Source organism: Sinohyriopsis cumingii, chromosome 8 (genome assembly GCF_028554795.1).
Source record: "Sinohyriopsis cumingii isolate HCF-2022 chromosome 8, ASM2855479v2, whole genome shotgun sequence".
NCBI classification, from domain to species: domain Eukaryota; kingdom Metazoa; phylum Mollusca; class Bivalvia; order Unionida; family Unionidae; genus Sinohyriopsis; species Sinohyriopsis cumingii.
This window is the reverse complement of record NC_142968.1, coordinates 11,993,960-12,021,238: the sequence shown is the minus strand read 5'-3', so window position 1 is coordinate 12,021,238 and position 27,279 is coordinate 11,993,960. Positions and strand designations below refer to the sequence as shown.

The window sequence follows — 27,279 nt, the reverse complement described above, 5'->3', positions numbered from 1 at the left end:
CGCCATGCATAGCCTATCGTGTGCTGAAAAATGGTATTAAACCCCACAACAACAACAACATAAAAAAAGATGTAAATGATTGGTGAATATCCCATTATCTGCTGCCCAAACTGACAAAATTCAGGGATTGGCAGATTTTATATTACGAACATCTGGCTTTGTGACATTTTCTACTTGAAAAAAATCCTGTTAAATTTTGCCAATACTTAAAGGCATAAAGGTCTTTAAGTGTCTGGTTTCAAGACCTTGTTTTGGGTGGGGGTAGGGCAACTCTGACATTGCCAAGGGGTGGCAAAATCCTAAGCCCATCACTGATGTTAGCCTAATACAGGATTCTCTGTGGATTTTACAACTGAGGAGTCATTTGATCTTTGACACCATAATCTTGAGAGTCGGAGTTGAAATCAGAATAGTCATTTTGGACAGTCATGAACGTATAGCTGTAATTTAATGTTATAGCAAACTGATGTTTACGATTTGCATTTTTAACGTAGCTTTAAAAAAAATTCAGTCATATCACTGTGATGTCTGCAATGTGGCAGTTTATAGTGATGTCTAGCACTGGGCCATCATGCCACAGACATGTAGCATGATGTCCCACCCAGTCACATTATCCTGACACCAGGCCAACCAGTCCTAACACTAACCTCTTAATGCTGAGCACCAAGCAAGGCTGCTGTTAGTACCATTTTTGTAAGTCTTTGGTATGACTTGGCCGGGGATCGAACCCACGACCTGCCGCATCTGAGGCGGACGCTTGAACCACTAGGCACCAGAGTGGTTTCTTGTGCCATGCTGAATAAAATGAAACACTTGTGTAGTATTTTCCAAGAAAAAGACATGTAGACCGTGAGAGAGACATGGCCATTATTGATTTTTATATAATTTTTTTCTCTTTTCTCTAATCATCATGACTGTCTATGCTTAAATACATGTATTAAGAAGAAAAAGGATTATTTTATATTTTATTATATTTTAACTTCTCAAAATATTTTTTAAAACTCCTCTAATGTTCATTAATTTATATGATACATTAATTAAAACACCAGAATGATACATTAATTAAAACACCTGAACATTTACATAATTTCCTGATTAAAACAAATTAGTCATCCTAAAACAATAAAAGTTTGCTTACTTTTGACAGATGGCTTCACAAAGTTGCCATATTTTCCAGTTTTGTCTAATTGATGATAATTTGATGGTTAATCAAACAAATGCTGTTATTGGATCAAATGTTAATCAAGTCATAATGTATTCACTCTTCTTCTATCCTAAAAAATCAAATATAATTTGAAAACAATATTGATTCAATTATATACAATCGTGTAACAGGGCACCTGTTAACTCTGCCGGTTCATATTGATTTAACTTAGTGCAATATTATTGGCCAATAATGTGTAAAGAGTAGTCTGGCAAATGTGGATCATAGATTGACTTTGTTTTGGACAGCGTGCACTCAATAGGTAATTATTAAAATTTCAACAACCACCTTGCATTCTGATTGGACCAGCTCTTGTCCGCGACGCCCCCTCATATGATGCCCTATTTTGTTGTAACTTACGATGCATAGGACTTCATTTTAACAGTTCAAATCTGCAGTACTGTTGTAGTGGTTTTAAAAAATCTGAAATTTATGTGAATAATGTTTAATCTTAACATTCTATTTACTGTAGAACAAAACTGTTGTGTGATATTAATTATTTTGTCACTAAAGTATTCACAAGTGACAAAACAGAATATGACATCTGTGGATTGCATACATTATATCTATTTATGTATGGGGTTCTTTATCTTCTGGGAAATGAAAACTGACAGACATAATGTCATAATTGGGAAGTTCTCTGTGAAAAAGTGGGAGATATCATGAGATCGGGAGGGTAGGTGTGGAAATACCCCCAAAATCGGGAGGTTTTTCTCCTGGCCTGAATGTTGACAGGTATGAACTGTCCAGGCTAGTGGAATTTCAGTCATGGCTAGTGAGTTTATTTAAGTGACCAGCCCGGGGCCTGTGCCTAAAACAAATTTCTTTGAGCACTGACCAATACAGTACATAAACTATTTATACCAGACATGTAATTACTATCAGATTTGTCAATACGCTAACTTTAGCCTGCTGTAAAATACAATGTAATTTAATCCTAAGAGGGAAGCTTCTTAATGTTTAAATTAAATACTCATGATTTCTGCTTTGCAGATTTATTTGTGGGGAGGCAGGGGGTGGGTGGGTGACGATGAAAACCGTTCTGAATGCCTTTTACACCTCCCCGGCAATGGATATTGTTTCACACACAAGTCGGTCCCCGTTCTAGTCTCTTTGCCCAAAATTCTGTATTATCTCTCAGTGTTTCAGTGTTGGATGTACATTTTCAAGATGTTAGTCTTTAGGGTGTGTGTGTGTGTGTGTGTGTGTGTGTGTGTGAGTTGGGGGTCGGTAATGAGTATGTCATTGACATATAATATGATTGAACCTCATCCTTCTTAAATGAATTTATTGCATTGTGGTAAATTTAATTTTTACATTGGACACCATCAGTTAATCCTTATCACATTTTTGCACAGCACACAATGCATAAGTATTTATTTTAAAATTACATTGCTTTTTCTAAATTCCAAAATATGAAACATGAGCACCTTCAAGGACTGGCTAGTATTGTGTCACGGGACCACATGATCTGTCGTCTCATCAAAACTCAGAAAAACTTGGCAATTTATGGAATCACAGTATTTTCCACGCAATATAATCACATCCCAACTACGATATATGATTTATAAATATTTCAGTCTAATTAAAATTGGTAAAGAATTACATACATAAAAGGAAAAGATTTATTTCTGGTCTCCTTTAAGTAAGATGCTGGAAGTGGTAAATGTAAATCTAAATGGCAACTGGAATTTGATTTGTAAAGGAAAACAGTTTAAAAACTCCAAGAACAATAAAATGTGTTTTTATGAACTGGAGAAAATGTATAAAATACATGATAATTGTACAAAAATAGGCACCTGATTTCAAATGGGAATTTGCTTGATCCTTGAACAGTACAAACATGAATAGTTCCACTGTGATTACATTCCACTAAATACTAATTTTATGCATCAAGACCTCATTTTCCTTTCAAAGGAAATGACAATCCATCCCCAGGTAATTCACAAGGAATCCATGGAAAGAGAAAAACAAGGTACCATCTCTTTCCAAGAAGTTCTGAAATGTTTTGTTTTAGTCCCATATTATAGTCTCTGATGTTCATCTTCCTTTCATACCTTGTCTGTCCATTGACTATTTGGACAATCTGAATTTCAAGTAACCATGAAAACAATAACAATAGTATAAAGCCAATAGTAGATAATAGTGTTATAAAAAATTCATACAATGTAAAATATCCAAACAATAAGCCGAATTGTGGCCCCATAAAGGACAGAATGTTCCAAAATGTTATGCCATTTTTAACTTTGAACACAAACGAAGCATTAAATATATTACAGTAAAGTGCTGCAATTGTTATATAGGTAACCATAGCAATATAGTAACGATGGTTATGATAGCCAACACAGTATCCAGCAAACCAGCAATGATGGTCTCTCCTTAGAACAGGAATTTGGCATAATTTACAGTAATGTGCTCTTGCAGGAATGTTGCACTGACTTTTCTCACAGTATCTCCATCCATCTTGTGAGGGTCCTGAAGGGAATACCAAATGCCTTCCAGATATATCCGTTGTGATAAGAAGGAACATGTTTCCATAAATGTTGAAGGCAAATACCAATGCAGCAACATAGTGGACATATTTCATACCGCTGGATTCAACATCATCTGGATAGTATGTTGGCAAGATATGTAGTGCTTCATACCATAAAAGAAAAAGTCCTCCAAATACAAAGACACAAAGGCCTAATTTGTCCGCTGGGCTTTTTGGAAGTTCCCAACGTCTTAACGGTTTCTGCGAAGGCATCTTCTGTTAACTAAAGCAAAATAAAAGGAAATTAAAATTCATTAATTTTTATCAGATGACATTCGATCATAAAATTATTGATAAAATTATCATCTTCAAGTGCGTGCAAAACTTATACAATGGGAAATGTTTTAGCCACTATGATAATTATAATTTTATTAAATCATTCATTCCTTATTTGATTGACTGATTGATTGATTGACTTTCTGAAAGAAAATATAAGCACATATATCTATCAATTGATTTATAGATTAAAAACTGAAAAAACAATCCAAGGGGTAATACTTAATAAACAGAGAGAAGACTTTCTACAAATTCCACGAATTCCAGTACATAAAACATGACCCCAGGGGAAGAATGTTATAGATCATATCCAGTAAAAAAACGACAATGCCATGGGTGGAATGTTTATAGCTCACATCTAGCATACAAATGATGACCCCTGGGATGTTATATTTATATTTCATACCCAGTACACAAATGACGACCCCATGTTTATAGATTATATCCAGTATACAAATGATGACCCAGGGTCTTATCCAGTACACAATATGACAGTCCCAAGGGTGGAATGTGTATGGATCATATCTTGTACACAAATTACAACCCCAGGGGTGGAATGTTGATAATCCATATCCATATACAGAAATCCACACACACTGCATCCTGGTATTCTTATGCGATGTGAAATGAGGAATCTATAAGAATTCGTTCCAAAGATGGAAAGACACAAGATGTGGAATTAGCAAGGCCTTCAAAAATGGTAATTATTGGGTTTTTGAAGCCTATTGCTATATCAAGGGAAAACTTCTCTCATTTAACTTCCTTTTCAAGAAAGCATAGAACATTTTAGCACCATTAGTACCAAACCAAGTCAAGATTGTTGGAAATCTTTTAGAATATGGGATGGCTGGATTTGTGGATGCACCACATTAGTATGATTATTATAATTACAGGTAATTATTATCTTCAAGGAAGTGATAAAATATTATCTGATCCTAAGTTTCAGGAAATAAGGTTTGGTTGTTACCATGCTATGCTGTGTTGACTAAACTCTTAAATGCTGCACACTATCAGAAAATATAAAATAAAGCAAAATATGGAAATGGTTAAATAAGACTTTACAAATAATGAATTTAAAAAAATAATAATAAATAAAATAGAACAAGAGGCTAAAGTGGTCCTGATATCCCTCACCTGGCTTTTAGTCAGGGGTCATGCTTGACTTTTGAATTTTAGGGAGAAGTGACCGCTTATAGTCAGGGGTCATGATTGATTTGAATTTTAGGGAGAAGTGACAGCTTATAGTTGGGGGTTATGCTTGACTTTAATTTTAGGGAGAAATGACAGCTTATAGTCAGGGGTCATGATTGACTTGAATTTTAGGAAGAAGTGACAACTCGTCAGGGACAAGTGGATGTGATGCAAGAAACATATATCTTATTGAAGTATGCCCTCTATATCCCAGTATTTATATTTGCATTTAAAATTGGATATAAGCAATACTTTATTTTCAAGTACAAAATTTTCTGAGTTATTTTGGCCATATGACTCTAAAAGAGAACAAATGAAACTACATTGTAAAAATTTTTAACTGAGTAACCAGATTACATTATTGTAATTTCAAGTTAGTAAAAATGCTTAATCAAATACCCATGATCAATTTTTTTTATATTATTTTTTTAAATAGTTCAAATGTTCACAATAATGGCACTTTCAAAGATTTCAAAATGCATCTGAAACAACCCTTGTAACATGTACATGATAGCAAATGCACATGTGTCTTCAGATCAGACTGTTCATCCTCATTTCTTTATTGCAGATAAAACATTACCGTAACTATTCATACATAACGCACTAAAATGCATAAAATTACATAGATGGCTCCTTTATAGTCGGCATATGAACTAAACCCTTCTTACAACTAAATCAACACAGACATGAGTGCATCTATTTTTAGAAGGAGCGGTTTTCGTAATGTAATCATCACTTTCATATAGCTTCATTATAACAGTCCAACAGATAGGATTGCAGATTTATGGTTTTTTCAATTTGTCTACATACTTGTAGTAATTTTAGGCACTGGCTATAGTATCTGCTTTGCTGCTTTTATCTGTATTTTCACAAATACGAGTAGTCAGAAAATAACTAACACCTTACAATGCTTCCTGCAAATTCCACAACACAGCATTGTCCCATATGTTTCTGACCTAAATAATTGCATTTAAAGTTAAATCTTAAATAGCATAATACCTAGGCTTTGCTTTCTATGAATTGTATATTTTTCTGAATATATCTGCCCGATGATTTATGAAAACAGACAATCTTATAAAATGGTGCTTCCCAGACACTGATGTTCGCCATTATTTCCCCCGTTACTGGTTCACTTACAGTTTCAAACTAATTTTATGTACAAGAGGCAATTAAAATATCCAGATCACCGATTGTTCTTAAAACACAAATTACTATTTACATACTATTGTCAAAGTTTCAAAACGCAAGTTTGTATATTTTTTTATCATCAAAGGATAACATGCGTTAATCAGGCAGGCAGTTGCTAACTTATTCAGGAAAGGGTTGACAGTCAATCAACTATCAAAACACATGCCTGTGAATGTGAAAGAGTTTGTTTGTCGGTGTAAATGTTATCAAAACTAAGTTAAGCTAAAGATGGCATAATGAATACATTTCTCTACAACACAACACTAGAACTAACCTGGCTAAGGTGAGGGGGGCATTTCAAAAAGTATGGTCAGTCAATGTACCACTAAAATAATTACAGGGTGAAGTCGTTTTTGCTTTCCTAACAGACGAAGGCAAAGTTTACATTTTTTAGGCAACTTAGTTGCCCACTTTGCCTGGTAGCCTGACCCATATTATAGTTAATTAATACTTGACGATTTCACCATGTGGATCTATGCAGTGTTGTAAAACCAGAACTTATGTAAATTATTTCCCAAACTTTATATCATGTTGCTTTTACCTATTTTACTATATCCTGATATGAACTCTTTCAAAATAATATAAACAGTCTTTTACTCATAATCAACAGGGATGGCACTGGCATTAATAAACTTGTCACCCCAAAAATCGCCAACCTCAATATTTTGTTGTCAATTTTCAGAAAATGTTGCCATTTTCACAATACAGTACCACCTGTTTATCTTGATATCCCTGTTACCAAGGTAATATTGTTGACTTCAATGGATGTAGAAATAAGTGGGGAAGGGCTACAACAATCAAATTTTGCATACAAGTGAAACTTGTAAGAGCACCTGGCATCAGTGAGTAGGATTTACAATGAGAGAAAATAAACAACTGAAAATCTGATTAATTGAAGACAAAACTAATCTGAAATACAAGTGTGAAGAAGAATCCACAATGCGTAAAGTACTGTACATATATATGACAAATCTATAAATTTGAGTATGGATTACATGTTAGAAAATTTATATATCATTTACATCACATTATAAAACAAATAACTCAAATGTAAAAAAACAAAAACATGTGTCAATGAACAATTCAGTGAGATATTCATGGCTGTCAAATAGCACATGGTTTTACAGTTGTTTACATGCCATGTGTACATCACCTAGATATTGGTCAACTGGAGACAGCTAACATTCTGCTGAGGTTACCAACGGAGCGAGGTTGTTAACCGAGAAACAAAAATGCCGCGAAAGAAATAAAAAGTTTAAAAAACATCTTTGTGACCAAACATATATGGTTTCAAAAGATTCAAAATTTAATTTGCATCTTATGCCACCTGTGGTAGTGATTGTAAGTCTAAATATTGTTCCTGCAACAATCGATCAGCTTCCATTGCTTTTATTTAAGTTTGGTATTGACTTCCTCTGCAGAAGGTTACTTTGTTTTTATTGAAGATTGTAGTTGGCTTCCTTTGATGAAGGGTGTATGTGTTATTGAAGTCGACGCTAAATGAAAATTTTCAATGGCCAAACAAATGCCAGTTTGTTATTGTGGTGTTAAAATGAAATAATTGTAGTAGAGCATTGATTAAGACTGAATTTTCATTTGCTTAATATTTATACAGAAGAATTAGTGCTTCAAAAGTAATCAGTTTTCACTGAAGTTTCAGCAAAACGGTTCTTTGGTACATTAAAAGCAAATAAATATTTAAAAACAAAAACAAAAAAAAACACAACAAAACATCACTTGGTCCATTGCAGTCATTCCTGTCCCTGTCTTTGGAGGTTAATTGAGTATAGCTAATCTGGGAGCATGACTGAGTGTATCAGAGCTTACAGTACTCTGGCCAGGCTTACAGTACCCAGGCCAGGCTTACAGTACCCTGGCCAGGCTTACAGTACCCGAGCCAGGTGTCTGCTTAATCAGATTAGATGTAAAAACGTGCTGACACTTTTATCAATATGAACAAGGGATTTGTTTATGAAACAATACATAGCTCCCAATACATTTTATATCCAAGTTTGCTGCTTCCTTTCATTGTGCCTTTTAATTTATCCACCCCAAACCCAAGATTGTATATCCAAGATTAAACATCCCAAAAAATGTGGTCACAAAAAAAAAATCACCAGATGGTTTCTTTTGTCACCAATAAGTATAAAACATTGCAATTTGCGACATGGGTGAAGCCGATCACCATCCCTGAGTTATCAAGGCTCTGGACCCATTTATTTATTTATTATAAAAATAAATTTAATGAGAAATATAGTCTCCAGATCAAGAGGTAACAAAGTTCAATCATTATATATCTAGGTATTTTGTCAATATGCACAGATCTTGTTTATTATAGAACCTGTCTATGACAATGATAATAAAAACCTATTTTTTCAAGGTAAAGCTAAATTTGAATGGAATTTGGTGTCCAGAATGGTAACAAGTTTAGCCAATTGGTTACAAGAACTTCATTATTGGTGCTCATAATCAAACTCCTTTTCATATCATTAGACTATTTAACAAGTCTAATCGATACTGGATCAGAAATGTGGCCTTCAGAGTAGTAACAAGTCGGCCAATCTGATGCAATATACCTCACTATTATGTGTGGATCTTGCTACTTACTGAATTCTAACCAAACATGTACTGGAGATATAAAGCATAGTGTGAAGGCATGCATAGTAATAAAGCAAATCTCTTAGTTGTAATTACGCACTTTTGGACTGCCTTGAAATCTTCTCATTGACCCCAAGTGATTGCAAGGGGTTACCCACATTTATATCTAAGGTAAGGGGCAAAATTTTTTCAGTTTCTAAGGGTAACATTTTGTGCATCTACCACTAAGTGATAAATAGTTCTAGAAAAGGTTGATGTTTAATAAACTACAACCTAGTTTAAGTCAGTGTGTGTATACTTTGTGTATAACAGTGGACAAGACATCAAACAATGGATAAACTTTGCGTAAAAGTAAGGTACTTATTTGGTATATGAAAGAATGGTGCAGAATGTCATTAACTTATGAGTGACATAATGTACAGATAGTGCAGCAAATTTGAATCAAGGGTCAAATTGTGAACTGCATGAGTTAGTTACCTTGTGTTAATTGGAAGTAGGGGAGGATTATAAGTTTCCCCCCTTCTGACATAGAATCAAGTGCATGTGTTTCTAATGCAACTAATTCAATACTGAGTGTGCCTGTGTGCGTGTTTTGGATTTTTAACGTAGCTTTAAAAAAAAATTCAGTCAAATCGCTATGATGTCTGTAGTATGACAGTTTATAGTGATGTCTAACACTAACATCTGAATACTGGGCATCTAGCGAGGCAGCTGTTGGTACCATTTTTATAAGTCTTTGGTATGACTCAGCTGGGTTTTGAACCCACAACCTCCTGCATCCAAGGTGGATGCTCTAACCACTGGGCCACCAGAGAGGTGTCTTCAATACTGAAGTAATACTTCCTAGGGTCTAGTTATATTTGTACGTAACAATCCTGTCTGCTCGTTTTTGGAATTGTTTGGTTTGACTATTGTAACCTAAATTTATGTAACTATAAAATGTTGAAAGCCAGTTCTTTGCAAGATAGATGTGACAGGTGTGAAATCTAACGGGCGTTTAAGACAATAAAGTTCATATCCTGCAAAATACCAACCACGGCCTTAAAAATGGACTTCTTTAAGGCCCACACTTGTGTACTTACTCATCAGAACAATTTTGCTCTATGTAAATTACTTCCCCTGGGTGCTACTCAAATACAGCCAGGCGCTTAAATCCGATGCCATCTAGACAACGGTATCAGGATACTGCCGGTCTTTATATATACAGATAAGTTACAAAACAATATACAATTAAAAACAAACATTAAAAATTATTGGTAAAAAAATGAAATTTAATATAATGGTAGAAGAAACAAATTAAGACTAAAATCTTATTAGTTGTTTAACAGCTTGCCCCTTGCTTAAAATGAAAGAAGCAAAGAGTTGGGTACTTGATTAGTACATGAGACAAGGACAGATAAACAACAAAAGCTAACACAAGCATTAGCTGTCATCAATGTGGGGGGGGGGGGATTATTTTCAGATTCATTTACAGTCTTTGCCATTATATAACGTCGATGATCTGGATACAAATACAAACAAAAACACCTGCTCTGTAGGAGCTATTCACAAATATGACAAAATACTTCCTAATTCTACTGATAGGTACACATATGGTACATAATTATGGTGAAAGAGTATACTGATAAACATATTACAAAGGTAGCATCAGTTTCCAAGACAAAACAAAAGTAAGTAACATGCAAATATGCAAAGTGTTGGGGTTGTTGTTGTTGCTGCTATTTTGTTTTTGTTACGTATGAACATATATAACATATCACAGAAAGGATAATAATTCATAATACTAATTTAAGCAGGACATGTGACATTCTTTTCTTAAAAGCATACACAATGTCATCGGTAAAACAGCCGATTAAAAGACACAAATATATAACACACAGTCCTTCGTAGATTAGATAAGTGTCAAGAAATCAGGTAAAATTCGGTGCTAAAAGTTAAAATTTGAAAATTCATGTAAGAAATGTAAAAATTGTATCGTTCAAATCACGTACAATGCCAAGAATAAGAGCCTATAGGAATGTTTCACGTGAATTCCGGCAATCTTGACTTATCTTATTCAATTTGATCCATTTCATATCTAAATTTCCCTTTGTTCATTTAGCAATTATTTGTGTTTATCAAAGTCTTCACCCTGTTTATGTATTTTGCAGCAAATAATCCTTTTGTTAATTCTCGAATTCGTCAGCTGATGGGTCGATACTCAAATTCGTCAGCCGATGGGTCGATACTCGAATGCGTCAGCTGATGGGTCGATACTCGAATTCGTCAGCTGATGGGTCGATACTCGAATTTGTCTATGAATGGGACATGCGTCTTAATTCTGGTCATTACACGTAATATGTTATTCGCAACGATATCTACATCCGAAATATCGAAGATGGGAACGTAATAGACAGCAATAAAGTTTGCTTCTGGAATTCAAGTGTCCTTTGTAAGGGCCGTCAACAAGATGTCTGAGTATTAATTGCCACAAGTATCAAATGATTAGGAATTATCAGGCAATAGCATTAAAATCCTGCACGATGACACAATATTTTCGCAAGTGTTCGCTAAGCCAATTTTTCAGAGTATGAAAATTATTTTCATGACACGGACTACGGCTGATATTAGAAAGATCCGATCGCAATAAGTACCATCGGATTCTTTGCTGACTTCAGTGATTTCGTTGACCTTGCAGACTGTACCAAAGCTGAGTTATCATCGTTTCTGAAAATAAGATTTACATAAATAACACGGTTACAGTATCATCAGCTCCAAATCAGACTGCATTGCAACTTTGGTAGATGATGTCATAAAAAGATATCCTGAAGGAAAGCTACTTGTGTTACATTGGAGTATTTTAAGCTTATGTTCAATTAGACTGCGTGCATGCCAGGCTATAACAAAACAATCCGAAATGCCATATCAAATTTGCATTTGATTTAGAAACAAGAAAACCAATAGTTATATAATGGACGTGACGGCTTTGACTCAAGCAGAATAATGACTGCGCACTAGAACGCATGCAAACGCTACGTAAGGTAAATCGCACACTAAATCGCATCCAATGCTCCTTAAGGTAAATCTAGAATAGGGTGGAAAAAAGAGGACGTCAGCCGTACGGTACACGAAATAATATCGTTAAATAGCGCACGCAAGTTTGTCAAGTACGCTTTCAAAATAATTTATCCGACATTAAAGGAACATCTGGACCACTCTGAATTTTACGCAGGAATTGCAATCGAACTACAATCAGACAATCGCACACTAGGAGAAGAAATCAAGAAACTTTGCAGGAAAAAGATCGTTATAATATTCGTCAATTCAAGTTTCGGCGGGTCCAAATTTTAATTTAAACAGCATTAATTTTCTCACCGTAGTTTCGTACCGACCATTAAGTTCAGTCCAGTGCCAATGCGTTTAGTTCGAAGCTGCGATGTTATTTTTTTTCTTTTTGCATATTTTTTATTTCGTACACACTAACACACATTGGGCTTAATTCGACTGAGACGTTGTCTTCGATTCTGGATTCTTGAACGAGATCCGCCATGCTGAATGAAGCGCAACGCAAAAAGAAAGTCCTTTTAGTTTAGAATTTGTGTGTACGAGATACAAGCATATATGAATAAATCCGTATTTGTTTTGAATATCTGTCCCAAAGTTTCTGAAAGCAATCTGCACTATGATTCTGACGCCAGATTTAATTAGCAGAAATGAATTTTGGAAAGCGCCTGTCCATGCAACACCTCCAGTGCTAAGTTCCACGAAATCCTAGAGAACAAAAGCAACGTGCTCTTGTAATATCGGTAAGAATTTTTTGTCATATAATCTGCAATATGCAAGAAGTTAACCAGAACTCCTTTGTAAAGGTAACTGTTAATGTCTTGTCAATCTTTGAGTTCTTTCACCGTAAATATTTATAGACAATCATTTTTCATGTTTTTTCATATCCAATTCACCACTTGCAGTACAGTTTTTATATCATCATATTTTAACCCAAATTCTCTTAAAAAAATTGTTTGCTGACTCTTTCTGACAGTCTTTTTTGAAAAAATTTTAAAATTATTTTTCGTCTGCTTTTCATACAATCGTGATCACGCTATGACCCTTTTTCTTTATTAGGATTAATATTTTATTCTATCTGATCATGCCTTTCGTCAAACAGTAACTAATTAAGCTCGCGATCATTCCTGGCATCAATTATACTATGTTTCTTCTACCAACTATCCTGAGCGTACAAATTGGAAGCAAATGAGACCGGTGTTCTCCGGCGTTGCAGAAAGTACAAAATATACGAAATATTTTGTATTTGGCAGTCCCTGGATTCGGGATGTCGAAGCTACAAAGGCTAATGTGTATATGTTTGGGTACAGTGTTGTACAGGTGACAGCATCGCTCAACGCCTCCAGCCGACAATTTGTTTTTTGTTGTTTTATATAAATTCCTTGCAAACCAATATACTCTCAACAGCAAACGCCAGATGCATGAAGCATCTGAGGTGGCATACAGTCCAATAATTATTCAGGCGCCAGAAGGATTCAGAAAATCGAGCAATATTAATGTGCCTATACCAGAGGTTTGCACAGCGTGAGGAACTCATCAATAAAACAAATGCAGGCGTGCCAACTGACAGTAAAGATGCTCTAATAAAACAATATGTTGATATCATGCGTGTAAAATAGTATTGGACATATTCCTGCTCTGTAGTCTAAATTTTTAAACAGAAGTGGCTTTCCGATTACTCAAACATACCAAACACTATATGCGCCTGCTGCTTACGTTCCGTATTCAACGCCAGGAAATGAGTGAGCAACTGCTGACATCTGCAATTATTTTTTTATTTCAGCAGTTCTCTGCACAAAATACGCATCGTTTGAACTCCAAAAGCAAAACACAATAATTAACCTTCAGTCAAATCTGATGTCATCAGAATATACCGGTTGGGTGCAGTTGGATTATCGACTAATACATTGTTGCCCGAATGAAACTTTGTGCATACTGTTTATTTGGCACATCTGCCGTACTTGTTGTAGTCGCCAAGCCTGTAATCATGGTGTTGCACATTGCTAAAGGAACACAGCAGAACTCGTGCTCAGAAATTGTTGTGCGTAGACACTGTCACTATCCACACATCTGAGACTGCTACAAGCTCTGAACATAATAGTCGAGTAGCTGCTGTCAGCTTATCTGTCGCAATGCGTCTCTATGTTTGGCGTGTAACGAACTATTTTCGCAGTACCATTATATAATTCTTCGATGACAAAACATCCACGATCCAGTAGGTGGAATTCCTATAATACAATTGCCAGCAGTGTGTCATCAATATATTTCTCGTTTGTCGACTCAGTGTCAGCAGACGCGATTAAGCATGCATTTTTGTTCAAATGTTCATAGCGCTTGTCATCTTTCCGCCAGATAGCAGCAAGACACTTAATGCAGATATCAGCATCTGACTGCAAACGATTGCCTGCTAGATCTGACAGGTAAAAACGACGCGGCTTTGAGACAAAATATTGATGGCCTCAGTCAGCAACATTTTGATCCCTAAAATAAATGGCCACGGTGGTTATCTTTTGAGTCGATATACTGTCATGGCGTCGCACGAGTCTCGTAAGATCCGTATCAGAATTTGTTGACGACGTATTTGCTTTTAAAAATTCGCATCACAATTTTTTTTATTCAAAACACGACGCAATTGTTTGGTTCCTGATTGCCACTAATGGATACCAAGTCCAAAAGGCCGGGGCGAGACAAACTTTCTGGCCAATATGCTGCTAAATAATGGACTCCGCTACGACAAAGTCATTATTTATACGCTGAATCCCAGCTAAGATAAATGTAGACTTTGGTGAAACCTGAAAGGCTTTGATGCTTCTGACGGTTGTGTTTAGAATATTGGAGTCAGAGGAAATAATGTCTGTAAAAGAACGTGATGGAGATTGCAATTCCGTTATAAGAATTGAAGATATAACAATCGACAGAGACAGTAAGAACCTAAGAACCAAACCAAAGAAAATGTTTCGCTATCACAAGATAAATGCTGTAATTCATATACTTGATGTAGTCTGTGACTGTGAAGTGCCCAAATATATCAGGTGGAACACGGGCTATTTTTTTTTTTCTTAGACAGCTGCGATATCGATTCAATTGCACTCGATATTTGTCGTGGAAAAGATTTTGCTAAGTTTTATGCGGTGCTATCACGATGATTTAGGCAGCAACAAACATAATTTTATGGTATTTTACCGCGATGAAGTGCCTTAAAAGTAACGCAGTGGCATTGACGAATTTTATTTGCCCTTGGGAAACTTGCATTCGATTATAGGCGAACTAATTTAGAGAACATGCGTGTTATCAGAAAACCCGTGTCTGCGAAAGAGTACAATCTTTATTTTGTGCAAATTTCACCAAATTAAGGCTGCAGTTATGAGAAAATAAAAGGTGCATCAACAGCAATTGTATGGTGGCATTATTGTAAAGACGACTGGCGAAGAAAGTTTTTCAACGCGATGTCACAAAAAATTCTTTAAGCCAATTACCAAAAAAGTAGAACAAGTTGTTGAATCACGTGATTTAAAGCCAGATTTGCTTATCAAAGCTTTGGAAGAACAGCAAGATGCTCATAAATAAGGGTCAAGTGGTGCACGAGTACGCTCCAATACATCTCTCTGAGACATTGTCTTCAGAGTTTTCTGCGCTAGAAAAGCTGTCTGATGCCACAATGCGAATTCATGCTATTGACCTACTATCTGAATACAAGCAAATAAAGACAAATGACCGAGGAGGGCGCACTTAGAAGGGTAGGAATTAAAATAAAATACTAAATTTAACAGAAAGTGGGGAAAACGTGAAATTCCTGAGATTATACCACACTTGGAAGAAAGGAAAGATCTTAGACAACAATAAACAAAATTATGACACAGCAGCATAAGAGTAAGGTAACTAAAATGATATTTGACGTACCTTTCCAAGTATCAATTCCGTCGCCACAGGTGACATTGCCAAAAGTAGTCCCCCCAACGTTATTTGAAAAGTACTTAAGACGGAGTCCCTTAAAAGCTTCACCACCAGCCGTAAAAGAAATGCCTACGAGGTCTCCAAGACAAAAATGAAAGAAAACATGAACAACCGGGAAAGGAATAAAATATTACAAAAATTCTTCAAATTGACGCGCAAGGCGCCATAAGCACTGTATTTATAGCTTTAGTCTAATGCACCAGCAGGATTACTTATCAAAGTCAAGCTTTCGTTGCTAAGTTACTATCCAGTAAATACTCTCTAGAGCATACCAGATGTTGCCGTGTCAATCCCACGCCAATCAATAATAACAAGAACTTGAATAAAGAGTGCTTGATATTTTACTTGCACCCGAGATCACACGATGAAACGATATAATTGACATGTATAATGTAGCCAACACGAATTAGGATCAAAAAGTTCCTAGAAGGATTTTTAAATTAATATTTGGTAAGATAGATGCATGGTTGCCATTGCTAGCAAGAATAATTGTCACTGCTGTTACAAGGTTATAGTGCCCCTTAATCAGCAGAAGTGCATCAGGGAAATGATAGCAGAACACATTTAGCTTACATCTCCATAACTTAAAGAGGCTTTCAGAGAAAATGTGCAAACGAAAGAATAAGAGCGAAGCGAATACTGCAGTCAAAATAAATTTTTGAAGCACGATCAAGAAATTATGGATCAGCTCGATGTAAGGTTGGCTCCATATGCCAAACTTGTAAAATATTATGACGGTCTCGTTTTTACTAATATTCATGTTGTCGAGATATACCGCCGAGTATTTAATGCTTTATGACGAGTTTCCTATTAATGCGTCTTCTACCAGAATACGCGTTTGTTGAGTACATGGAAATGGACTCTCATCAAATGGAGAAACCTAGTATAAGAATACGAGACTAGAAGACATGCACTTGCTTCCTCATAAAGCCTTTCTTTGAGTCAGATGATATTGGCAGAAAACTGCAGATCCTGTACAAATTATGTGGGGCCCTGAGTGGCCGAGTGGTCTCAAGCGCTCACCTTACGGAATACTGCCATCTCACCTCTGTCTGCATCGGTTCGAGTCTCGGGTTCGGCCAATGTGGGTATGTGAGAAAGCTTACCAGTAGCTTCTCATGGGTCGGTGGTTCTTTCTGGGGTTTTCCCGGGTTCTTCCTCCACCATTTATACCGGCCGCCATGTATAGCCTATCTTGTGCTGAAAAATGGCGTTAAACCCTACAATGACAACAATAACAACAACTGATTATGTTGTTGGACAAACGAGGCTCCGACAAACAACAGCTGGAGGTTATTCAAGACTGCACGGTATCAGATTAATACTCAAACATTTCGAGACATTAGCAATGATCTGCCTGCAGAAAGCACACTTAGGAGCGATAACCACAGCAAAAGGTCAGCGTCAAATATATTTTGGTTGAAATATACGGGCAATTCAGGAATCAGCTCTGATTTTAAGGTTGGATTAGTTAATTTGGCCGACTTAAAAAAACAGGCCGATACTTAATGCTGCCGGCGCAGATGCGGTCGCGGAATCAGGTGCCGCTGCTAATACCGTTTCAGGAATTGGAGAAGCCATCATAATTACAAGCCTAAAACGACCTAATAATATTATTGGCTGTTCAAAGAGACACGCTTTTACTGATAGCAATAATGAAGTTGCCTCTGAGTTCTATTATATCGCAGTGCTAACTGCAGAGAACATAGCAAATGTCAATGTGAATCGCATTCCACCTGCAACAATATTTGATTAGAAAAATAGGAAAAAACATCATGAAGTCATTTTGGACATGCACGCAGCCACTGGTCGAATATAAAGCTAGAGATAAATATCATTTTACTGGTCGATATCTTGGGGCGGCGTATAATAAATAGTCCGAAACTGACGACGCGAAAATTTATTCCAATCGTATTTCATTTTCTCTGAGACATCGACTCACATCTGATGGTGACAAATGTTGGTACGTTCAAGAACAATTTAAGGACATCCATTCTAAAAATAACTTAGAAAATAATATTTATATACTAATCTGGGCGAATTGCGCTTCATAAATTGCTTGCAGTTCATTGACACTACACCTAAAAAGCTGGTAAAGAATACAAAATCGTTTATACACACGGCAGAAGAACTAGCTGGCGACAAGTTAAAAGGGTTAACTCCAAAAGGAGTTTATTAATTTGTTCTCTATATTTAATTTATATGATGTGTTTGACCTTCGTCCTTGTTGTGGTTAGATTTTTTTTCTTTCTTTTGTCTACCTGATAGTTGTCAAGTTTTACATATGTTGACTTCGGTTTGAGGTCAAGGCCCATCATTAGTTACGAACTTAGAATGATGTAGTAGCTTGAACCTTTATACAAGTTAATGCAGTTTTCCAGAAAACGGTAAATAGGTCAGGTAACATTCTTTACATATAGGATGAGGTTAAGGAATTTATTTATTCCTGTTTTAAGTTCCATCAGTGGATCATTTAGTGAGACTTTTAGACATAATTTTATTAAAACAAATTATTCATTGGAATTGCAGACTGCTCAGTGATTTTTCCGACTAAAACACTACTTTAGGATTATTGTGAGGATTATTGTGAATTCATTCAAAGACATTCTGGATTATACATCAAGAATCAAGACTACTGACACAACAGCTCATTCAAGGCTATTGGTACATCCACACATTCAAGATTATTTTAATTCATTGGAAAATTCTACACTTTTGTACTCGCGATAGAACATTTGGGATTATTTAGGATTTAATACACAATACTGTCTGTTTCTCTTAAGTTTTCACTTTTGACTTAGATCTATAAATTATTTTTAATTCTAATAAACTTGTTGGTTTCGCTTCTTTCGTTTCTTGTGTAACCTTGTTTAAGACCATACAATCGTAATACATTTGTCTACATGACAGCGTTGGAAAAAATACAGCTCTGCCACCATCAGGAGAATTTTATAGCCAATTGAACGGCATGCTAGCAGGATCTGGATAACTTCAGCATAAAATATGTATGCCACTGTTATGATGTGTATTTGAAATTGGATGTGCTTTGTTTGCCGTCGTGTTTGAGAATTTGTGTGACCCTTGTTTCTCATATTACACGCTAGTTCTGGCTTCGTATTTTCCATGTCTAGGACTATAGTGAGATTTTGCTCTCGAGCTGGAGTTCCTTACAGATATCGACATGTACAAGTTTATTGACAGAAGAATACGCTGTGGGGTTTCTGTTATCACAAATGACATGATATAGTTAACAACCGTTATCTGCCTGGATACGGTGAAACTCAGGAAAAAAAATATATTACGTATATAGGTGCTAATAGTTTGCATAACTGGGCCCTATCGCAAACTTTTTTTTACATGCCGCCGGAAAATTTAACAAAACATAATTTTACAGAATTTTAAGTGGCGCGACGATGATCCAGGCTACATTCAGGAGGTGGATTTAGAATATCCTGCTGAGCTACATAATGACTATACTCTGGCACCAGAAAGCGTGAGGCATTGTGACTATCCTCTGGCATCATAAGGCATAAGACAAAACGACTATACCCTGGCACCAGAAAGCATGAGACATAGCGACTATCCTCTGGCACCAGAAAGCGTGAGACCTAGCGACTATCCTCTGGCACCAGAAAGCATTAGACATAGCGACTATCTTCTGGCACCAGAAAGCACGTGACATAGCGACTATCCTCTGGCACCAGAAAACATGAGACATAGCGACTATCCTCTGGTACCAGAAAACATGACAGTAGGCAAACATTGCTGAATCCGTATTCAACAACGGTAAATAAACCTATAAAAAAAAACTAGATATCGGCAATTTCCGGATGCCAAAGTTGATCTTGAATCTGCATGATAAAACGCGCTACGTTATCCACTACAACAATTTAGTTCGACATAGGGCTGCAGCTAGCTAGAATTCACATTTCTGTGAAATTAAAACAGGAGGCTTGACTGAGGTCCAATATTGATATTAACACAACCTTTGAAACGGCTGCAATAAACGATTTTAAATTATATTTTTTCAAGCTCAGAAACAATTCAGTATTTGGAAAAACGACGGAGAACACTTGAACAAGTTTCAACATAGAGTTTGTCAATGACTTGACGCTGAGTGACGTGATCAGCTATTAAAAATGATGTTCGATGAGAACATGATCGCATCCTGTACGAGAAAATAGCAAACTAATTTATGCTGAGATATAAAATTATATCATGTCTAAGGACCCTGTTTGGCGTCTATAGCTAGCCTAAATCCGAAACGTTGTATCAAAGAAGTTAACGCGGAACTACTTTCTATTGTAAACAAACATTGAACACATACGCCAGCACTTTTGATTTGTAAACAAAACGTGTACACTCACGTAGTAGGCGCTTTACGATTTGGTAGATTAAATTTGTTTGTGAATGAACTAAAGAAGATGTTTTTTCGACTGTCACATAGCAACTGCTTTGCCACATTCCGCGTTAACATTTTTGATACAGTGTTTCGAATTTAGGCGGGCGATAGACGCCAGAGTTCATAAAATTGCTGGATCCCTACAAACATGCAAGTGACAAGGCATAAGCTGTCTTCTTTAGCTGGTAATAAGAAAGGCAAAAAATATACTTACAGTTCTACATCCTGAATTTCCTCAAAATGTACTTTCTTAGTTCTACAAATCCGAATTACATGAGCCATGTCATGGGTTCTCACGCTTGATTACACATTTCTAAATTGTACCGTAATTTCGACTATATTCCAAGTGCAAATACATCCTCCTTACTGCACTCAAAATGAGATAAACATTATATTCCATAGCGTCTTTTTGACAATTGCAATTGAAAGGCTTCATATTTTTCCCATATTATGATTTCAAACATTCAATGACATAACAGAAACACACTTGCAGATGCTAACACGCTGCTCCGTCGCCGCCGCTGAAATCCGATGTACTTCATGTATAATTGGTACAGATAAATCCAGTCCATCATCACAAAATTTCGTAGCAAGGATAAAAATAACAAAACCTATTCATTCCAGATCAAATGGAAAAGTTGTTGCAATGCGCATTCGTTCACAGTATGACTCTAAATTTAAATTTTAAGTAGACCAAAACGTCATTTTCTTTCAAAAGTTATGTCTAGCGCGCGACTAAGTTCAGATTTATCTGGGCGGAGTTATGTGCGCATTATTGTTATTGTTTTGTAATGATGAACCTGCGCTTGTGAATTTAGTTTGGAATACGGCATACATTCAGTTACTTTGTTTCTTGTAGTGTATTTTTGTTTACATAATTAAGTCTTAGGTAGAATAAGAAAATGAGCATATAATAAAAAGTTTACTGCATTTGTAAGGGAAAATATGAACTCGTTTTGTCGGATGGATATGCTGCACTCACAAGGTCGTGCAGTATTTCCATCCGAAAATCTTGTTCATATTTTCCCATAAAAATGCAGTAACCTATAATTATTCTGCAGAGCTGTGCCCGACATCTCCTTGCTCAGTCTCCTCATACGAATTATAGGGTACGTAGAATGCTCCCTCCGTTTCATGATATACAAGTAAGATCATTGTTGTACAACAAATATTAAGTAGATTCCAATAATTAATACAGGTTAAGGGGGCTACCGGCCTATCCCTGTGAATTATAGCATGTGCACAGTATAGCTTTGTTTGATAATAATAGGTGCAGACAAAATACGGTTTTTGATGTGAGCTTATGAGCTCTTGATGAAAATTAATCATGTCTCAGCATTTCAGATTATACGGTAAAAATGTGCTGTGCTCTTTTTAGAACCACACGGGTGATACCCAACTCCCCAGCCTTCCCTATACTGCTCATGGCATAATGGAATGATGCTATACCAATCTGAAGGATTCCTATCATATTTGGCGCTAATTGACGGACTAAATCAACTGAGAAAATATTTATCTGGCAACCCGATTCTGCAACTTGACTATCGTATTGGTTAGCATTTATTTGGAATCTCGGTTGTACAACAGTTGATTGAGATATGCTACCACCACCACCACCCCACTTCTGATTCATAATTTGTTCTTTCGGCCTTGAGCTGTGTCTGTAGATAAATTACTGCACGGTATAATTTCTAAAGGTTTGCCTACCAATTTAATCACACAGCTGGATTCAAATGTTTATTTAATGTTTCATTTTTAATTCCACTTATCTGCTGCATCAAATGATTGGTCAGGAATGCTTATCGTCATCATCTCCGCTTGCTTACTGTATAACAAATTTTAAATAACTTACTTGAGCATCTATCAATCATGTATTTATTTGTCTTATATTTAAATGTCGTTCATCAATATTTTGTTTTCAAATAAGGAAGCATTTATTTGAAAGTCATGGTTTTCATAGTTTGTAGTAGAAGCATTGCCCGTTTTCACAGAAATTCCCGCAACCTTGTCTCTTTTAATGTAATCTTTTTTTTTCAGTTTTCCACGTTTTCATTTTCCTTCTTTCTTCTTCCTCTCGACTTTCGCTTTCTTTGTTTACTTCATATACATACTGCACAAGCACGTTCATTAACTTATACAGACAGTAATTTTCATCATTTTCCTATATAATTGATCAAGTGTCCACGCTTGCGTATTTCTGATATAGTGGAAAAGGTTTTTGTTTTATTTTGAATAATCCAATCGTCTGTGTGAAGATAAAAAAATTATCGACATGTACTAGTTTTTGTCTTACATTGCTGCCAGATCATGTTGGAATTAAATGTATGTTTAACTTCGACGTACAAAAAGCGGTCATATAAGTACAATTATCAGATATTGGGTGGCAGAGCAAGGATACATTGACATGAACAAGACAATATTTGGACAAAGACTTCTAAATAAATAAACTTGCACATCACATCGAACCTTATGTTACATTCACAGGACTGAGACAACATTTAAGTAAAATGATAATTAGGAAGCATTATGCTTCAACATAATCTTCTTTATTATTATTATTATTATTATTATTACAATATCTAAACTAATTACTGAACATCTGTCAGTTTAAAACGGTATGTTAAAAACTGTAAACTTTGTACGCAGTTGTTGGTCAACGAAATTCACAAAGTAGCTTTAATTGTTTTATAGCTTATTTGTTATTGTTCTATGTATATGGTTGTGAAAACCGCCAGATGCCGAATGATGTATATGGTTGTGAAAACCGCCAGATGCCGAATGATGTATATGGTTGTGAAAACCGCCAGATGCCGAATGATGTATATGGTTGTGAAAACCGCCAGATGCCGAATGATGTATATGGTTGTGAAAATCGCCAGATGCCGAATGATGTATATGGTTGTGAAAACCGCCAGATGCCGAATGCCGAATGCCGAATAACAGAACAAATAACTCTCTCTCTGAAGCGTAAGCTGCGTGATTGGCAACTTGCAGTTTAGTTACGATAAATGCTGACAAAACTGTTATATTATTGTAACTGCAATACTGAGCTATTTACTTTTTATTTCATTTTCTTGTTTTGTATCGCTTGATTCCCTCTTGTGTAAGAATTTTATCCCGATTTAAACCAGTTACTCCTAGCATCGACGAAATTCAGCAACGTTTACACCGATCGATTTTCTAAACTGCAAAAATCGGAACCACGCTGACAATCTTCAAAGTAGCAACGCTGGAAAGTGAAAAAAAGTAGTGTTTGTTGACACAAGTGATAAAACAGTTCATTCTTAAACAAAATAAAACGTTTCTGCTCCTATCTATTTCTGCGAAAATATATGTGATAATTCTCGTTAGGGGCATTATCAAATTAATATGACTTTTAGGAAAGGTCAAATATGGTCAACTGTCATTCTTTAGATAAGGATTTTCATTGATAAAACGACAAGCGCAAATATAAGAAAGAACTGATGAGGTAATTCCATGTATTGAGGGGGGAGGGGGTATTGCGAATTTCACTGACAATCCAAATCGTTTCAATGAACTGAGCCAATAATTAGACGAATGTAAAATTAGAGAAGTCATCTTTAAAGTTATATGTCGCCACCATAGTTGTAATCTCCTGAATCCTTGTCTTAAAAGGGACGAAAATTCGTTTTCCATACTTGATATGATTTTGAGACTTTTAGCACACTTCGAGTACAGTATCAGTTTTATCAAGCATTTAGCACAATATATTGGTTGTTTAGATGAATCCGTTTTACCACCTATTTATCATAATGGATTAGTTATTTAATCAATCAAACAAAGGGTCCGTACCATAGCTGTAAAAATGGCTGCATCGTCTCAAAAAGCATTTGTTTGTGTCTTTAACATTATCAGGAAAATTGTCGTGAAATCTGAACATACGAGAATGAAGGTAAGTATTTTCTAGTTGTTTCTGAACTCAGCGCGAATCTGACTGTTTTATGTTCGCTAACCCTGCAGCTTCTGCAGATTTGTCTCATGCATTGGCTTTGTTATGTATATTTGATTCAATTTATATTTTATTTAATTGTTTGTAATTGTTTGTAAGTTTTTAAAAAATATGTATATTTTTTAATTTCATTATATGTCAAAATAATGTAGTTATGTTTACTAGGAACTATACTTTTTCCAGAAAATGATTTGCCCTTGACTGTTCATTTATGTAAACCATAAGGCTGATCTGGTTCCCGACTTTAATTTAAATTTAGTAACAGTCACGTCAACAAGTTATTTTTTTAAATTTATTTTTATTGTGGGAATAATAAGGTCGAGATTGAGGCTGTATTGAATACGTGACCCTAGGCTTGTAAATAGTTTTAGTGAAGTAAACAACTTCTTTTCTTGGAATAAAATGATTGGTTTTTATCAAGGTCATACTGGGGTTACGTGATTTTTATATGTAAATATGATCACGTGATCTTCTATTTCGCAATTCAGGAATTTCCGAAATTGCGAATTAGTTAGTTTTAATAAGTGATGCTTAGAGAAAATTTAGAGAGTCTGGGCTTAAAAACGCTTGATGTCAAGTCGATTCCTTCTGTTGTTGTCAGTTTTCGAGTTATATGTTAATTTTTCTTCAGATTATTTGGATTCTAGAAGATTAATTCGTTTCTCTGGAAATATTTTTTCTTAAAGAAATTATTTGGATTTCCGAAACAGGATGATTATTTATTGTGCTTGCACAAGGAACTGTAGACAACAACATTGAAGAGGATGCAGCATACGTCATCGCCTTCCATCTTGGATTCTTCGTCGGGACTCGAATTTGAAATCATTAGAACATTTTATTATTAGGACTTCTAAAATTTTATTCGTGGATTATTCTTGGATTATTTTTGGATTTGATTCTTGAAACCGTCAGTTCTTATTTTGTAAATATTTTTACAGTATTTTTCCAGGGAAATAAATTATTTATTAAATTTTTTAAAGCTTGTTGTTTTCACTCTTTCTTGTGTTACTGTTTATTCGAGCCTATAAACGTAACATAATAACTGGCGTTTTACACGAATGTTTGGGTTTGCTAGCCCTGCAACTTCTGCAGATTTGGCTCACGCATTGGCGTTTTAAATGAATGTTTGGGTTTGCTAGCCCGCCACCTTCTGCAGATGTGTCTCATACATTGGCGTTTTAAATGAATGTTTATGTTTGCTAGCCCGGTAACTTCTGTAGATCTGGCTCATGCATTGGCGCTTTAAATGAATGATTGGGTTTGCTAGCCCGTCAACTTCTGTAGATTTGCCTCATGCATTGGCGTTTTAAATGATTGGTTGGGGTTGCTAGCCCGTCAACTTCTGCAGATTTGTCTCATACATTGGACTTTAAATTAATGTTTGGGTTTGCTAGCCCGGTAACGTCTGCAGATTGGCTCATGCATTGGCGCTTTAAATGAATGATTGGGTTTGCTAGCCCGTCAAGTTCTCCAGATTTGCCTCATGGATTGGCGCTTTAAACGAATGTTTGGGGTTGCTAGCCCTACAACGTCTGCAGATTTGGCTCATGTATTGGCGTTTTAAATGAAATGTTTGGATTTGCTAGACGGCAACTTCTGCAGAGTTGCCTCATGCATTGGCGTTTTAAATGAATGTTTGCGTTTGCTAGCCCGGCAACGTCTGCAGATTTGGCTCACGCATTGACGTTTTAAATGAATGTTTGGGTTTGCTAGCCCGGCTATTTCTGCAGATTTGACTGGTGCATTGGTGTTGTAATTGAATGTTTTGGTTTGCTAGCCCGGTAACTTCTGCAGATTTGGCTCATGCATTGGCGTTTTAAATGAATGTTGGGTTTGCTAGCCCGGCAACTTCTGCAGATTTGTCTCATACATTGGCGTTTTAAATTAATGTCTGGGTTTGCTAGCCCGGTAACGTCAGCAGTTTTGGCTCATGCACTGGCGCTTTAAATGAATGACTGGGTTTGCTAGCCCGTCAACTTCTTCAGATTTGCCTCATTCATTGGCGCTTTAAATGAATGTTTGGGGTTGCTAGCCGTACAACGTCTGCAGATTTGCCTCATGTATTGGCGTTTTAAATGAAATGTTTGGATTTGCTAGTCCGGCAACGTCTGCAGAGTTGCCTCATGCATTGGCGTTTTAAATGAATGTTTGGGTTTGCTAGCCCGGCAACGTCTGCAGATTTGGCTCCTGCATTGGCGTTTTAGATAAATGTTTGGGTTTGCTAGCCCGGCAACTTCTGCAGATTTGGCTCATGCATTGGCGTTTTAAATGAATGTTTGGGTTTGCTAGCCCGGCAACGTCTGCAGATTTCGCTTATGCATTGGTGTTCGAAATCGACGAAATATGTTCAAGTTTAGAAGATGCACATTATTCTTAACTATATCAGTCATGTACTATTCAATACAATTTCTTATCGATATCAGCCTTGCACCTTTCGTTTACTTTGCTGCACACTGTTGATAGCTACTACCCTACGCAACTTCCGCAAATAATATATTTGTGATAGGAAATGCACTTTCACCTCACACCCCAGCATAACAATCCATATATCTAAAAGGGGGTGTTCTAGGATATTAAAATCTCCGACTAGTACTTTTTAAAGGGCCATTGATTTTTTTATTTACATGCAGTTTAGTTTCATAGATACTGGTGCATGCGTAGTAGTTAAATTTGACGTGTGCATTCACCTTCGTCATATCTTTAGCACACATAAAAAATGTAAATTATTTCGGCACTGACCTTGACAGAGTTATTAATTATAAGCGTTAAAAAAGAGGAATTCTTCAATTTCGGGGATGGGAAACAGCATAATAACATCTTGTACTTAGTGCACTGTCACTAATGTCTTCACTTGGTATTATTTAAAAGTATTAATATGTTTGTCTTGTGTACACGATATAAGAAGTACAAATCATATGACG

General features: G+C 36.0%; 1 protein-coding gene across 4 annotated transcripts in view; it reads right to left on the bottom strand.

Moving 5' to 3' along the window:
• Positions 1 to 2,566: 2,566 nt before the first annotated feature.
• The window catches only part of LOC149792982 (putative palmitoyltransferase ZDHHC24), a 34,052-nt gene continuing 9,339 nt past the window's right edge, over positions 2,567 to 27,279 (bottom strand). For 2 of the 4 annotated variants that reach the window (XM_089966849.1, XM_089966848.1), the window contains one exon: positions 2,567 to 3,960. In XM_089966849.1, coding sequence (XP_089822975.1) covers positions 3,105 to 3,950 — 846 coding nt within the window. In that variant the 5' untranslated portion in view covers positions 3,951 to 3,960 and the 3' untranslated portion in view covers positions 2,567 to 3,104. Of the gene's footprint in view, positions 3,961 to 10,024; positions 10,148 to 27,279 lie in introns of those variants that run through there. The other 2 variants (XM_089966846.1, XM_089966850.1) reach the window with 2 other exon arrangements.